Source organism: Oncorhynchus masou, chromosome 24, assembly GCF_036934945.1.
Source record: "Oncorhynchus masou masou isolate Uvic2021 chromosome 24, UVic_Omas_1.1, whole genome shotgun sequence".
NCBI classification, from domain to species: Eukaryota; Metazoa; Chordata; class Actinopteri; order Salmoniformes; family Salmonidae; genus Oncorhynchus; species Oncorhynchus masou.
In genome coordinates, this window is record NC_088235.1 from 58,667,022 (window position 1) to 58,683,207 (window position 16,186).

General features: G+C 44.3%; 1 protein-coding gene across 1 annotated transcript in view; it reads left to right on the forward strand.

Moving 5' to 3' along the window:
- LOC135511411 (PDZ and LIM domain protein 7-like) overlaps positions 1-16,186 on the forward strand; it is a 74,122-nt gene that overhangs the window by 45,598 nt on the left and 12,338 nt on the right. Inside the window, exons 4-10 of the mRNA XM_064932927.1 lie at positions 1,218-1,290; positions 3,719-3,741; positions 4,999-5,199; positions 7,831-7,997; positions 8,377-8,413; positions 9,021-9,123; positions 10,075-10,136. Coding sequence (XP_064788999.1) covers positions 1,218-1,290; positions 3,719-3,741; positions 4,999-5,199; positions 7,831-7,997; positions 8,377-8,413; positions 9,021-9,123; positions 10,075-10,136 — 666 coding nt within the window. The remainder of the gene's footprint in view (positions 1-1,217; positions 1,291-3,718; positions 3,742-4,998; positions 5,200-7,830; positions 7,998-8,376; positions 8,414-9,020; positions 9,124-10,074; positions 10,137-16,186) is intronic.

Here is a 16,186-nt window from a genome sequence, read left to right on the forward strand (position 1 = left end):
TTTATTCTACTAGTGTGTATACAGTGGGTGGACTTTTCTTACATGTGAAACTGCAAATGTGATTTACACATGTTAATGTTTCCAAATGTGAACATGCAATTCCACACGTGAAAATCTCACTTTTCTTACGTTTACATTTTTTTTTAAAATTATTATTGAATTATTATGTAAGGGAGGAGAGGAATAACCTACTGTTTTTTTGGCAAACTCCAAAGTCCTCTGATAATATTAGTCCTGTGCTTTTTGACATCCCTGTGTTTTCTGATGCATTAGAGTTTGACAGATTTTGCTTGAGAAACCTACAAGTACCACTCTTCACAGTGAATCCTTTTTGTTTAGGTCTATATGCTTTGTGCTAATGAATATAAAAAGTTTGTTCAAATGTGCAATAAAAAAAGTATGTTGCCTGGCCTAGTTGTCGATGTAGGAATTAGATAGAAAAGCATTGAGCTACATTTTTTGGAAATGGGAAGTTCATGTTCCCACCTATTAACTCATCTCAAGTGCAAGTCTGTTGTTCAGCAGCTCACATCAGCAGGATGGGGGGGGGGGCATTTTCTTTAGGAGGGACGTCTACTGTAGATCGCTAAAATAATGATCACGATCACACTTCCTCAATATTATATTATGTGGACACCTACACATTGGGCAACCAAGCGCGAGTAGCCTTTAATCGTCTACACATGATGTTGAAATATCTTCAAACCTAGAATAGAACCGTCCAGGCTTCCTTTATAAGACTCAATTGAATAGGAAAAAAAAGAATGAAGAATTACAGGGAGGCGTTTGGAATAACGAATCCTGTGCGAATTGTCCTCTGGCATAACACATCCTGGGGTAATAATTACATAACCGATATCTCTAGTAATAAGAAAATGGCAGTGTGCGTTCCATCAGGCTAAATGCCAAAGCTTTTCTGTGACATAGACAAGAGCACCTCAAGGACAGAACTACATAAACTTAAATGGAAACTATAAATGCAATAAAAGCAAGTTTGATGTCTAACAACAATAGAATGCCAATAAAATGAATGGCCAAGTTTATACTTCAGGCGTTGGCGGGACTACCTTGGTTGAAATGAAAGCTGTTTCAGTGCAGAACACCTTTTCTGACAGCCGCTAATGTGTTATTCATGTGGTAGAATTCCAAGTCACACTGCTATAATTGTAATATTTTCATTGATCATTGATTCATTGATTTTCATTATTTTGCTGCAGGTCAAAGCGCCCAGTTCTGCTAAGTGCCATCCCAAGAATCGACTCTCCCATGCAACAGATCCCTCACCAGAAGGTAAGCATGACAGCACCTTCAGAGACGTCACACACTCGGCCAGAAACACACTGTTCGGTCTCACTCTACCAAAATATTCAGTACAACGAATGCTCAGTTTTCATACTTCCCTAGTTGTAGAATTTCAGTAGCGTGCACTTATAAAGAAAAGATATACACACACACACACACACACACTTTTCAGTCACACTCATATGGGATCGAGTGGTTTGAGGACTCTCAGTGAAACAGTACCTCCTCTCAGGGGAGAGAGCTCCAGAAAGCTCCTTGCAAAGCTCCTCCATTAGGGGTTTAAGGAGCAACAGAGGCAGCACATCCAGCTCTCTCTGGGGTCTGTGAGAACAGCCCTGGACCTTGCTGGTCTGATCTTCTCAGAATTGTACTCTCTTTGGGGTGCCATGTGCATGGTGCCTATGTGAAGTCTCTCACTGCCCTCTACTGGTGATATTGGTGATAACGCAGCACCCACCCCTGTCTTCCAAGTTTAACTTTATACAACTCTATTTTTGAATTTGATAGAGTACCTTTGGCTTTGTTCTCTCTGACCACCCCTCTATCTGTCTTCCCCCTTATCCACCTCACCCACATCTCTCCACTCCTGAAGGGTCAAACAACCCAAATCAATGGCGGCCTCTCGGCCTGCAATACCTCCTCCGTGTCACCAGAGGCGTCTGGCGAGACAAACTCCTACTCAGGGTCGCCCACCAAGAGGCAAACGCCAAGCCCCGGGGGCAAGACGACCCCCACAGAGAAGGCGCAGTATAACACCCCTATTGGGCTGTACTCAGCTGAGACCCTGCAAGAGATGGCTCAGCTCCAGGAGAGCCACAGAGGAAAGGGCTCTGCAGCAGGCCTCCCAGTGGGGTATGTAACCAACTGGAACGGGCCAGGGAGCCTGGTAGTAGCAGCAGCAGCCTGGGGTGGCTAGGTCTGTTCAACCCCATAGTGGAGAGGAGGGGGTTGGGGTACAAGCTCTGTGTAGAAGTTGCCTGTAGGCTCAGGTGTAGGATCAGCTAACCCTCTCCAAAACCTTCAACATTTGGAGACCCCCCCCACACACACACACACACACAAAACGAATCATAGATCAGTGTCTATGTCTAACTTCAGTCTACTCTAAGGGGTTCCAGCCTACTCCACCCAGTCCCTGCTGCTCTGCCCTCGTGGGACAGAAGGATAGAAAGAGTCTCAGAACATTCAGATTTAGCTGTGTATTCTCATCCTGAGCTGGCCTCCAGACAGCTTGTTGACCCCAGTTGGTCCTAGTGATTCAGGTTTCCCCAGCGTGGAATGTGCAGGAGAGGCACAGCACGGTCCTTGTAAAGCCCCCTAGCGCAAGCCTGTGGCCCTCCTCCAGGTGATACAAAGAGCCCAAAGGAGATTAGGTCTCCCCTCTGCCGAAATACACGCTGCGACGTCCCAGACGAGCCTTACAGTGCGGGTGTAGAGATCAACCAAACCATTGCTTTAAACGTGGCCAGGGTGGCTGAAGTGACTGCACAGTGAGGTTGGGGATCGTTTTTTAAAGTACGCGGCTGATGTTTCAATGAAATGCTAATAGCGTCACTTGGATATGAGAAAGTCCGAGGGGAATCGCTAAGTGCAGTGCTGTATCAGCCTTTGTGGTGAACACGGTGCACTAGCGTTCCTCTAGTGCTAAACGAGACTTCTAACAATAATTTGCGGAGTGCGATAAGATTACTCTGTCAGGTTCAGGGCAAGCACCTGTTCTTGTCATCTCTTTAACAGGCCTTGTAATGGCTGGGTTCAGGTTTCTCTCTCCTCTGCTGTGCTAAACATACACTACCCCAATATATATCTGTCTCATCTGGCCCTCTCGCTTCGCCTCTCTCTCTCCCCCTTTCTCTCTTTCTTTATCTCGCTTTCTGTCCTCATCTAAAACACACGGAGTACGGAAATATCGCTCTCTCGCCTGTGGCACTCTCTCTCTCCCACTTTATCTCTTTATCACTTCGTACCATTGCTCTGACATAAGCAGAGTCTGTTATATGTTTTATTTATATATATATGTGTGTGTATGTGTGTGTGTGTGTATGTGTGTGTATGTGTGTGTGTATGTGTGTGTCTGTGTGTGTGTGTGATATATTTAAGGAGCCTGCAATGCCATGGCTTTATATCAGTGGCGGACAAGCCTCAGTAATCATAGTTGAGGATGAACGTCAACAAAGGTGAAAACATCTCTGTCACTGATGGCTTTCACTGTTGCATTGTGTGATTCCCAGTGAACTCGGGTCAGTCTTCACCCACCTCTTATCCATCACTCCATTTTCTCCTGTCCTATTCGCTCATCTCTGACACGCGTTGCGGCTTGCCTTTCACGCCACACGAGCAGCATTGTGTAGGTGGATTGTGGAGTGTAATTGTGTTGTTGACCCACTGTCTCTTTCTCTCTTCTCCACTGCCTCAGGTTATTTTCAACACTCCTGCCAAGTTAGTACTTCCTGGTTGTGGTGGAGTAGCGTGTGTCCAAACGATTGTGCGGTTTGGCTGTGTGGTGTGGTGTGATGTTGTTGCTCTTGTGTCAGTCTCGTTGGTGTGAAGTGGATGTGCATTGTCTTGGCTTGTTGTGTAGTGATTCTGCCTTTTGGGATGGATGCGCAGTTCTAGCGTCGGCGTTCATAATGACCTTTTTCGGTTTGCAATGTAAAGGTCGTCAACGTCCGCCCGAGAACGTCTAATAAATCTTAACCTCGATCTTGTGAAGAGAATAGAAAAAAAAGCGTTGCCTTCGAACTCTCACGGACAAGATCCCTGTTCATTAATAGTGTTTTTGGGATATGTTTTTTTTTATTCGAGAATAAAGGTCATTTTCTGACTTATTGCTAAATTCCCCCATAAGCCATCAACCATGTACATACATTTAGGTGGAAGTGTGAAGCTTCCCATTTGAAAGATGGCTAATACGATGTAGAGGATTTGCAGATCAGTTTTGAATTTCTGCACGATGCAATGGTTCAATAAATGAGCCTTTACATTTTTGTAGCTCGACAGTGCATGCTTATATTAACATCTCCATTTGCTCTTTTATCTTGATCAGTTTACTTGTGGGCCAGTTGTATAACACCATCCTGTAGGCTGATGCTGCCACATACCTGGGATGGTTGACCTGTGTGTCTTGAGGGGAAACCGGAGTGTGTGTGTGTGTGTGTGTGTGTGTGTGTGTGTGTGTGTGTGTGTGTGTGTGTGTGTGTGTGTGTGTGTGTGTGTGTGTGTGTGTGTGTGTGTGTGTGTGTGTGTGTGTGTGTGTGCGCAGATATGTGAGCTGTGCTGCGCCTGCTCTACTGAGAGATTTACTGTAGGGAGCATGTTTGCTGTGTGGCATACAGCGCCTCGATGGCAACTGATCTGCCTTTCTCTCCAAAGCCCCACACTCTTGTAGTAGTCACGTAGCAGATCTCTTGTGCATTAGCCAACTCTTTTGTTTGTGCCACCCATTGTTGTGCCGTGCATGATCATGTTCCACACGGCAGTACACACGACAGAGGAGTTGGCTGAAGCACCAACTGATCTGCTAGCAGGCTATGACACTGTTGAACTTTCCATCTCACACAACTTCTCCTTCCACTGCCACCCTCCTCCTTCCCTTTCCCCTCTTTTCCCCCCGTCTCTTCCCTCCTTCTCCTCTTCACCCTCCCCGTCACAACCCTGCCGCCTTCCTCCGGGACCCTCCACCGCTCTCCACAACAGCAACGAGTACATCCCCAACTTCAACCCCAATGCGCTGAAGGACACTGCCCTGTCCACCCACAAGCCCATCGAGGTGAAGGGTCCTGGGGGCAAGGCCACCATCATCCATGCCCAGTACAACACCCCCATTAGCATGTACTCCCAGGACGCCATCATGGACGCCATCGCCGGACAGTCCCAGTCCAAGGGCCACGAGGGCGGGTAAGACCCTCCTTCCTCTGCACTCCCTCACTCCCTTTCCTTGTCTCCTCCCCCCACCCACTCTTTGTAGCATTCCTACCGAGCCTGCATGACTTTAATACACTCTTAGAAAAAAAGGTACTATCTCAAACTTTAAAGGGTCCTTCGGCTGTCCCCCATAGGAAGAACCATTTGAATAACCCTTATTGGTTCCAGGTTAAAAACAACGTTTTTTTCTAAGAGGGTGTTACCCCTCCTTTCCTCTCCTCTGCTGGCTGTTGAACTAGTCTGGCACTGCAGCATAGTGTAGCCGTGCTGTGCTGGAGAAACTAAAACCACAGACCGACTTCATCAGAATGCCTTATCAGGGTCTAATGATCTAGGATGGTTACCATCCTTTTAAAAATGGTTGTACAGTTCTGAATGTCCTAAGTGCCTTCTGTATGTGTCAAGAAGGAGCATACATTCAACACAGATGGTTTGTAACAGGTAGCAGTGAGATCTGTGTGTTCAAAGGTGCTGTTGGTTGTGTGTTGGTGCAGTGCTCAGGTTTTGACTGTTAGTTTTGTGGTTGTCTGACTACTGAATTGTCTGGTGCTGGAAGGGGTTTGGTTTTGTGCGCCAAGGCACAGATGTAGTATATTTATAAAGGCGTATTCCTTGTTACAAAGGCAGGTCACCTGTTGCGGTATTCAAGTGTATTTGTTAGATTCTTTCCATTCGTTCTCTGAACGTCTTCATGCTGTGCTCACCTTCAAGCATAAAACCACCAGGTTAGTCACCAAGCCTTCCCTGATCCATTTACATATCCTCACCCATGATTACCTTTCAAATACTTGGAGATCTCAGTACACACATCATATTCAGCTAGTTACCGTTGCAAAATTAATAATTTCATGGAAGGGACTGTAAACTCTTGATTTGTATCAGTGTATGTAAATATGTAGACACACATGCTTAAAGGGAAATTGTTTTGTTCGTATGTGGAGAAAAGTGTCCTTTTTCTGGGTTCTCACTCTGACATCCCCTATGGGATTCATATCTAATCCTCCCTCATGCTGCCCCCCACCCCCACCCCAACCCTGCCCTGCCCCACCCCATCCCTGCTGTACAGAGAGGAAGTCCCAGCCGGCTCCCCCTTGGCGTAAGTAGACCGCTCTGTGACAACCTACGGAGCCCAGCCTGTGTGCTGTCTTCATATCCCTCCGCCGCCGCCTCCTCCATGTCCGTTTCGCTCACCACTCTTTGCTTGTACACCTCGCTCGTCCCAAACCTTCTCTCTGCTAACCCAATACGTCCTCACACTGAATGGAGGGTCTGGTTTTTCTACCCATGGCAATTTTCGACACACACCACCAATTGGCGTAGTTTGTGGGTTGATGGAAGGACGTCTAGAATTGCCGGATATTGCCTCTGCACCCTTAATCCAATGATGACGTCATAGTTTGATGGGAGTTGATTGCAGAGCAGCTGTTTGTAGAGAACATCACTATATGGTGTGTGGCTCTATATCAATGTCTATCTGATTACTAACAAACAATTTTTCATTCAGTTGGAAAATTGTGCTGAAATTGTGCTGTTTTGAAATGTATCGAAAACATCCATCGATTCAGACGTTTTCATGCCATACATTATTCGAGTTTTTAGAAAAGCACAGAGTGAGGTGCAAACCGATATTGCCTAAAGGTCAACCATAGAATCATAATTGAGTTATTTGGCAGTTTCGCCATCTCCATCAATCGCTCCGCTCATTCCTCCATTCTCCATAATGTTCTGCTCATGGTGTTGCAAACCGTTTCGTCGAGGGTGTCCACTCCGGCGCTGGCTACACAGGGATTCTTTATGTTTCAAGGCTCTCTGTCACATAGGTTTTATTGTCTGCTGGGATGTTATCAAAAGTCAATTTTCTCTTGAATTGCAAAAAAAAAAAAAAAAACTGCATGATTTATATGGATATAAAAAAGGAAATGAACGGAGGAGGGACACATTGAAGTGCCGGCCTCAGCGAGGTGGCCAGAACTATCAGTGCTCAGGGAATGCGCAGCTGACCAGCAATAGTTATGCCATGTACCAGGAGCTATACTGGTTTAATAACGACACTAAACGGAATGTTCTGAGCTCTTTCCTCCTCCTGCTGAAGGTACACCATTTTTTTTAAATGATTGTTTGAAATGAAAGTTCCATACTATGCTGTTGAGGAAAGATACCACAGGGTCCAAGCTAGTTGCTATGCAACCATAATGCTTCACATGCAAGCTTCTGAAAATAGGAAACTATGAGACATCTCTTCAGCATTCCATCACTGGTTTGTGTGAGCGTACGCTGGCGGATGCCCCTTTTTAATGTCCAGTTTTTAAGCCCCTCTCATGCAGCTCACCTTATGCAAGACCCATTTTGGTTTTTACATCACACTATGAAATAGTTATTCCCCTAAATGCTCCTTAGTCATCCAAGCAGGCTACACAAGTTAGTTATAGTATATGTATAACCTCAGACATGCCCCAATAATAAATTATCATCACCGGGCTACAGTTTCTGAACACCGTGATCAGAAACCAGAATAACAAACCCCAATCCCTATACGCCCTGATGGCGATGGTGGGTAGGAATTAGTGCCAGTGTGACGAGCCAGCCCTCTCTCTGTGGTTCCAGTTCACTCCCTGTAAAAGACGCTCAGGTAGACAGTGCCTCCCCAGTGTATCAGGCTGTCATCAAGACTGCAGACAGGGACACGGAGTTGAACGACTGGGCCCGCAGCTCCTCCCAGGTGCAGTCCAAGTCCTTCCGCCTCCTCGCCCACATCACGGGAACGGAGTTCAGTAAGTAGCGCTGTTCTGTTTCATTTCGTTTTAGTCAACCCTTCTTACCTTGCCAAACACTGTTACTGATGGTTCCTCTTCTCTCTTTCTCTCTGTCTCTGTGTGTCTCTCTCTCTCTGTGTCTCTGTGTCTCTCTCTCTGTGTCTCTCTCTCTCTGTGTCTCTCTCTCTCTCTCTGTGTCTCTCTCTCTCTGTCTCTCCCTGTGTCTCTCTCTCTGTGTCTCTCTCTCTGTTTCTCTCTCTCTGTTTCTCTCTGTCTGTTTCTCTCTCTCTCTCTAACTCTCTCTCTCTGTCTCTGTCTCTCTCTGTCTCTCTCTGTCTCTCTCTGTCTGTCTCTGTCTCTCTCTGTCTCTCTCTGTCTCTGTCTCTCTCTCCTGCAGTGCAAGACCCAGACGTGGAACATCTGAGGAAATCAAGGTAGGCAGCTAGCAGCAGCGACCGGTGGCCTAGCAGAAAAGCTGTATTTAGACATTGCTCCAGACCAGACCATATGAGCCCTTAGCAGAGTTCCTGCTAGGGGGTCAAGGGTCAAAGGGTCACTCAGCCCTGCTTCAGGCCCCAACTCCACACCACTCTCTGTGCTGAACTTGAAGGTTAGCATGTGACTCATGTCATTTTGAGCCAACAGTAAGAATAGTCTGAAGTGTATCGATAGTTCCCCTCACACGGATTACAAATAGCCCTCATGATGAGCTCACACAAGTTCCCAGCAGTCTGTTAGACTCCTCCAGCTGAAATGACACAGAACGTGTTTAACTTTTTTGTTTTCTCATTAGTGATTTCTCATGCCTGAGCTAATTCATCAGGGGCCCTGATACAGTATAGTGCAGGACATCATAGACCCACCCAGGAGTTGGGTTGATTTGTGTTTGTGGAGAATTTGGGAGTCCCCAGTGCACACTTACCCTCACAGGACTCAGGCAGGGGAGTGGAGGCCACAGTCCCTAACCCATCTCTAATCCCCCCTTTTCTCCCTCTCTCTTTCTTCCCCCCATTTTCCTTTTTGTCTTTCCTCATGCCACAGGGAAAAGTTTGACACAGAATTTAAAGGCCCACGTTTTGCCAAATTGAAAAGTTGGCACAATGGCCTGTCTGCTCAAATCCTTAACGTGCCAGAAAAAACCCTGGTTTAAAAGAAGCGTCAGACCGAATGTAACTGTAGCAATCAGAGAAGGGTAGAGCAGGTGAGTGAGGAGAAGGTCAGGCTAAAGATACTGGAAAGTGAGTTAGTGGAAAGAGGTTTGTTCAATACTTGTTGATCACATGTTGTAATGGAGATTTTAGCCCATGTCATAATTTCCCTCTTATTCTGGCAATGAAAGTTGATCCTAGTTTTCAAAATTAATTGCAGCTGTATAAAAAGTTGGATTGTATTTCAACATTAAATTATCACTATTTGAGTTTGACATTGTGATATAAATATGAATAAAAACGATACCACTGTGAACGAAACACATTTTTCCTTTGGTTGCTTTCGTATCATATTTATCAGATGCAGTTTTGATGGAGCAGTTTATAAGCTTTTAAATGGAAGTTATAGAGGAAATAGTTGCTTACCTTTAAGGCATAGCAGCATAACACCCTCTTAGAGACCATAAACAATTATAGATACAGGTCTAGGATCTTAATTTGATCACTCTTTTGTTGTTGAGAATTTTCCTGCACTGCAGGAAATGCTTCATAATTTAAATAAATTAACTGAAAACACTCAATAACACAGTTATATTAACAGTATTGCACTTTTCATGTAGCCCAATTTTGACCAACTAATAACCTAACCACCAATCAAGCAACAATATGTGGACTAACCGTTCAAATCCTGTTGATGCAGGATGATTTTGCTGTGACAATACTGGTCAAATTGAGATCCTACATCTGTATGATTAATCAAAAACTCTAAATAAAATCAGTTGTTTGTTTAGAATTTCAAAGCCGCTCCCAAGGAACCAAATACATAGAACGTAACAGCGATCTCAAGGGTCCAATTTAGGTTCAACAATTCCCCAATGTCAACCGAAGTCGTAATTATTCTTAATATGAATCACTCACAGATGAAACATGGCTTGTTTGTTTCCTAGTCCTCGGGCTCTGGCTCATTGGAATGTGTGGAGAGCAGCAAACCCTTGCGGCCTATGATAAAGTGAGGAATTAGAGAATTGCCCAGAGAGAGTGAATGGCATAAAGTAAAGTGGACTATTGCAGTGATAATCAGGAGTGCTGCCTGCATTGTGCATTGCACTGACTTTTTAAAACGATTAAACAATAGGCTCCAGTCTGGTTCATGGCCAGATGGCCACATGATTACAAGTATGACTTCAATCAGAGGGAACATTATTGGATTATATGTAGACTATGAGTTTCCTTTGACTTCAATGAGAGAAGTTCATCCATTTTCTGTTACATTTCATCATTGGTATTGAACGGTTTGAATGGTAATTTTTTTCTCAACTACCAAGGGTAGAGGCACTTCACTATTCAAGCAGGACTTTTGTAAATTGAAGTTGGTGAAGGATTGATTTTCACAGAAGCCCCCAACAAAGGTCAAGGCCTTGTGCCTCAAGTACTTTGGCCTTTGAGATGTTGACCTAGACAAGACAGAGATATTTTATATAATGTAAATGGCTTTGGAATATCTAATAACCAAGCTACATTGCCTCATAGAGTGCAGTGGTGGAAAAAGTATCCAAATGGAGAAGTAAAGATATCTTAATACAAAATGACTCAAGTGAAAGTCACCCAGTAAAAATTATTCTTGAGTAAAAGTCAAAGTATTTGGTTTGAAATATACTTAAAGTATCAACAGTAAATGGAATTGCTAAAATATACTTAAGTATCAAAAGTATCCAATTCCTTATATTATGCAAACTAGACAGCACAATGTTTATATATCTTTTTTTATTTACGTAGTACTTAAGGAAAAATACTTTAAAGTGCTTAAGTAGTTTTTTGGGGGGCACATTCCAACACTCAGACATTAATTTACAAATGAAGCATCTGTGTTTAGGTAGTCCGCCAGATCAGAGGCAGAAGGGATGACCAAGGATGTTCTTTTGATAAGTACGTGAATTTGACTATTTTCCTGTCAAAATATAATGAGTATGTTTGGGTGTTAGGGAAAATGTATGGAGTAAAAAGTACATTTTATTTTCTTTAAGGAATGTAGTGAAGTAAAAAAAAAAACTACTTAAGTAGTACTTTAAAGTATTTTTACTTAATTACTTTACACCGCTGTTAGTGTGATAAGATATGTATGACAAATAACATCGTTCAATCACTTTGAGATTGTATTCCCGAAAAGTTCTTTAGAAAGACTGTAGAAATAAACCAAGCTAATTTTCATATTACCCACAGAAAGATGAACTGACCTGCCACATTGGTACACCATGTAGAAAACAAGGCTTTGATCTTCTCCACACCTGCCATTTAGTCTGTTACACGGAGCGATGACTGTGTTATTACTGTGCTCAGCCATCATTCACTCTCATATAATCATGCCATCAATTGTGAGATTCCCTAAACAGAGGTCAATATTATGTTGATTGTCTGTTATTACATAGAAAGCAGTATTATGTCAATGGTCTGTCCATTTAGGCCTTGCCGAGGCAAGAGTCTCTAGCTGCTACTATAGGTTAGGTCAGATGTGGCTGAAGGGACTATCATATCAGGAGGGAAGTACAGCCGTCAGACAACACCCTGTTGGGCGTCGTCCCGTCCTCCCGCGTAAGAGAGGAGAACAGGAAGTCAAATATGTGAGTAGTGAGATTTGGCGAGGCCATGTTTGAAGGCGTTGAAAGCCCTTTGAAAGGTAACTGCTTGTTTGGTTGTCACATAGGGGAGCTGCTGTTACTTAGCTCTGCTGTGGGCTGATGAATGGATTATTTAATGACCGTCTGTAACTGTTGGAAACCTCTGCTAACTGCCTCTTCCCTTCCTCCTCACCTCCCCTGAGAGAGATTTCCACCTGCATGCAATGCATGCTCAGGAGGACAGTGTGTTTGCACTGGAGTGCCTCTGGGTGGCTGACCCCCTCTCGCCCTTCATCGCTCCTCCTCTTCATCCTCCTCTATCATACACCGGCCTCAGTCTCCGTCCCTAAAACAAAATCTCATTTTCCACTTCAGTTGCCCTGAGTATTCTAGGCCTCCTGTACCTGACTCCCTCTCTTTATTTATTTCCGAGAACTGACACACCAAACATTCCTAAACATCAGGACAAGCGTCATTGCTTCACATCATATTTTGGCACGTCACTACATGGCTATCCTACTCTCTCATCCCACCCTCACCGCCAAACTAGTGGAAGGCCATTCGGTGTGTGTGCTCCGTTCCCATGCGTTTTTTTGTTTGTTTGCAGTTGGTGATTTCTAGGGCCCATTTTAGGGGCCTAGTGCCCATGTGAATTCCCATCTTCTTATCGTCATGTTTAGAAAATGATATTGTTTTCGAAAGCGTCAAGGACCGTAGAGGTTGTCTCGATATTATAGATAAGCTTGTGACAGTCGGCGATACGAAGTTGTATTGTAGGTTTAATCCATGGGACTAATCACAGTTCGGTCCGTCAAGAAGGTAGAGTTGATTCGGGCCTATGTACCATTCGAGAATCATGTAAAGGGTACAGAAGGTGAGGGGGTACTTGTTGACAGCTACAGTATATGTTTGTGTCGGTCTTCATGTTGTGTGTCTGACTCATTGCGCTCCCTTGTCTTAGAGTCTTGCCTGTAGCACCTGTTAGTCAGTGTTTTCCTCATCTACTACAGCTCTGCAGTAAGCCATCCCCCTCCCTCAACCTCAAGCCCCACTCGCAAATCCTTAACCTCCATGGTTAGAGCTCACTGCTGCTTTGAAGTAGCTGAACGTGGTAATATACATACCTGTTTGTGGTACTAGACTCATTTCCCCCTGCCTTGACTAGCTGTAATCTCAATTATCGTCCTCCTAAATTGCCTGTAAGAGCATGGACTGGTCTCTCAATCGCCTGCCCTTGCCTGCCCATTTCACCGGTGTCATGCAAACACATGCCAGTGTTTACCTGCCTAACCCGGAGTGGTCTTTCGGTCGCAGAGAATGAGGAGCAGAGTGAAATTGTAGTTGAGAAGGTTGCCTGCCCATGGAGCTGCCTAACTAACACAGCTGCTTTAGTGGGAGCAGTAACAATGTCCCTATGTTGACAGTTGTGCCAAGCAGACGTTACCAGCCATAGATTTGTTGCTCTTCTAAACTATCCTCAAGTTTTTCCTTTCCACAGTGAAAGAGAGTGAGAAATCGCTTTAGTATACAGATTAAGTCGTCCAAATTCCTAACTGTTTATAGGTAATTGGCAGATGAAAGAGTGGTGCATGTATGCAATCAGCTATCTTTAACATCTCTCTGTCAGGTGTGGCCTCTTTCTTCTTCTCTCTTCTTTCCCCCCTTCCCCTTATGTTGTTAATCGGAGGTAACAGATTATGAATTCAGCCTTCAAAGCACAATATCCTTCCTATGCCACTAACTTGGAACACTCATTCCCTCAATACATCTGGAAATACATCACAGCAATTCTGTCAATGCAGTCTATTGATACAGCATGGATAGAATTATTGTGTTTTGAAGGCCAGTGTCCTCTGTGTGTACCAAGTGAGCTGCACAGAATGCCTGTTTATATAAACCACTTGTTGTGAGGGAAGTCTGTCTGTGCCTATGTGTGTGTCTGTGTACATGGCTGTCTGAGTTCAAATAGAGATCCAGTAGTATTGAAGTTAGATGTCTGTACCTATGCCAGATAGGCTTATACCCCACACCAGGGGTCCACAATTACATTCAGCCGTGGACTGATTTTGAACATCAGTAGCTATAAATAATTTGTAAACTGTAAATTGACTGCAAGAATCCCAAACAGATATAATATTTGACAAAAAAAGTATAATTTCCAACCTTGATTAAATTAGGATACGATGGCATATGCTTCTCTTTTTTTTTTTTTTTTTTTTTTTTAATTTGAATTTTACCCCCTTTTTTTCTCCCCAATTTCGTGGTATCCAATTGTTAGTAGCTACTATCTTGTCTCATCACTACGAAGGTTGAAAGTCATGCGTCCTCCGATACACAACCCAACCAAGCCGCACTGCTTCTTAACACAGCGCGCATCCAACCCGAAAGCCAGCCGCACCAGTGTGTCGGAGGAAACAACGTGCACCCGGCAACCTTGGTTAGCGCGCACTGAGCCCGGCCCGCCACAGGAGTCACTGGTGCGCGATAAGACAAGGATTTCTCTACCGGCCAAGCCCTCCCTGACCCGGATGACACTATGCCAATTGTGCGTCGCCCCACGGACCTCCCGGTTACGACAGAGAATGGGCGCGATCCCAGAGTCTCTGGTGGCACAGCTGCGCCACCCGGGAGGCCCCTTGCTTCTCTATTTTTGTGTGGGAATGCTTCGGACAGATTTACTAAATTAAAATCCCTTTGAGCTCATTTTTTTGTGATTTTACAATTTGGGGCAACATATTTCCGAAATTAAAATCACATTGAGCTCAATTACTGGTGATTTTAGTATTTTATTAAAGGTCCATTGCAGCCATTTTTATCTCAATATCAAATCATTTCTGTGTAAAAATGCTTGTTGATTGTTTTCAATTAAAATGTTCAAAAATGAACAAAAATAACTTCCTAGCAAAGAGCTATTTCTCAAGCAAGAATTTAGCTAGGACTGTCTGGGAGTGGTCTGAGTGGGAGGGGAAAACTAGCTAGCTGTCATTGGCAGAGCGCTTTGGAACTTTCTTTTTTATTGGTCTATTTGCTAATTTACTGCCTGATGACGTCACCAGGCAGGCCAAAACTCCATCCCACCACAACAGGCTGAAGTTTGAGGTGGTCTTTTCAAACTGCTCTTATACTAAAAGGGCAGTATTATTTCAACCTCATAGTATGGGAATTATATTTAAAAAAAAATGCTTTTTTGTTTGTTTTTTGCTCAGAAAACTTGGGGGGCCAAATAACATCACTCCTGGGCCGAATTTGGCCCGCGAGACCCCTATTGGGGAACCCTTCCCTGCACTCCCATCAGATAAAAGTGACTTTGTAGCAGTCTCTCTAGATGAAAGCAGTTAACGCTACAAAACTTTGTTGTTGAAAACTTGGTTGGTTGGATTCAGAAATAATAGTGTCTTTAGTATCTGTGTGACTGTGGCCTGTCCTGTCCTTGTACCCAGCCTCCATCTCCCCTGCCGACACACCAACACTCCACTCCGTACTCCACACATCTAGCCGTGAGACACACCATAGAAAGACATACTACAACCACAACCTAGGAGCACTTGCTAACCTCACGGGTTCACCAAAGAAAGTGATGAAGGGTTAAATGACCACCTGAGACCACTGTTTACCTGACCTCTCTCTGTGCCATACCACCTCCCTGACATATGACATTCCAACTATCCCTTCTATACCTGCCTGTAAATGTCAACAGGAATAATGGGGAGGGGGGGGTCAGAGAGATGTCCAGGAGAAGAGGTCAGGGTGCTGGAAGTGAGTAGGGGTCAGCCATCGGTCTACCACCATCAGGCCTGTTGCTGCTAGATGCCTGCCATCCTCTGTCTGTCCTCCAGCCTGGGCAGCTCCCCCTGGGCATTGCATTCATTCCGTTCTCCCCAGTCCAGAGTGGGGCAACCTCAACGCCACCTTCTCCCTCAGTCATTCACTCAATGTTTTGGCCTCATGTCCAAGTCAGCTGTGTTTTAAATGGCAACATCTGTTAGTTTTTACTTAGGTTTAAAAGTCAATTCACAAATGTTCTGTAGTGTGTGTGCACTCATTGATTATGCCATGCTGACATTTTTCTCTCCTTTTTGTTTGCTTTTGTTGTTGTATACTCTGTTTAATCCTTTCCCCAGCAGGGTTTATGGCTGAAACTCTCCCGACACCTTAGATTGTCTCTGATTATATTAGATTAGTATGATATTCTGTACCGTTACAAATCACTGTTTAATGCACTGTGTTAGTAAAGTGAAGACGAAGTACATATCAAGCAATATAAGCCTGCTTCATCCCAGTGAGATGGTACCCTCTGTAACCCTCTCTCTCTGGCCTCTGGACATGATTGATGAAGCTCTCTTGTCTTGACACAGTTATTTAATCATTCCCCGTTATGCACAATCGATTCGTGCAGAAGCAGCTAGGCAGCTTTCCATGATACAACCAGATATCTCCCCACTCG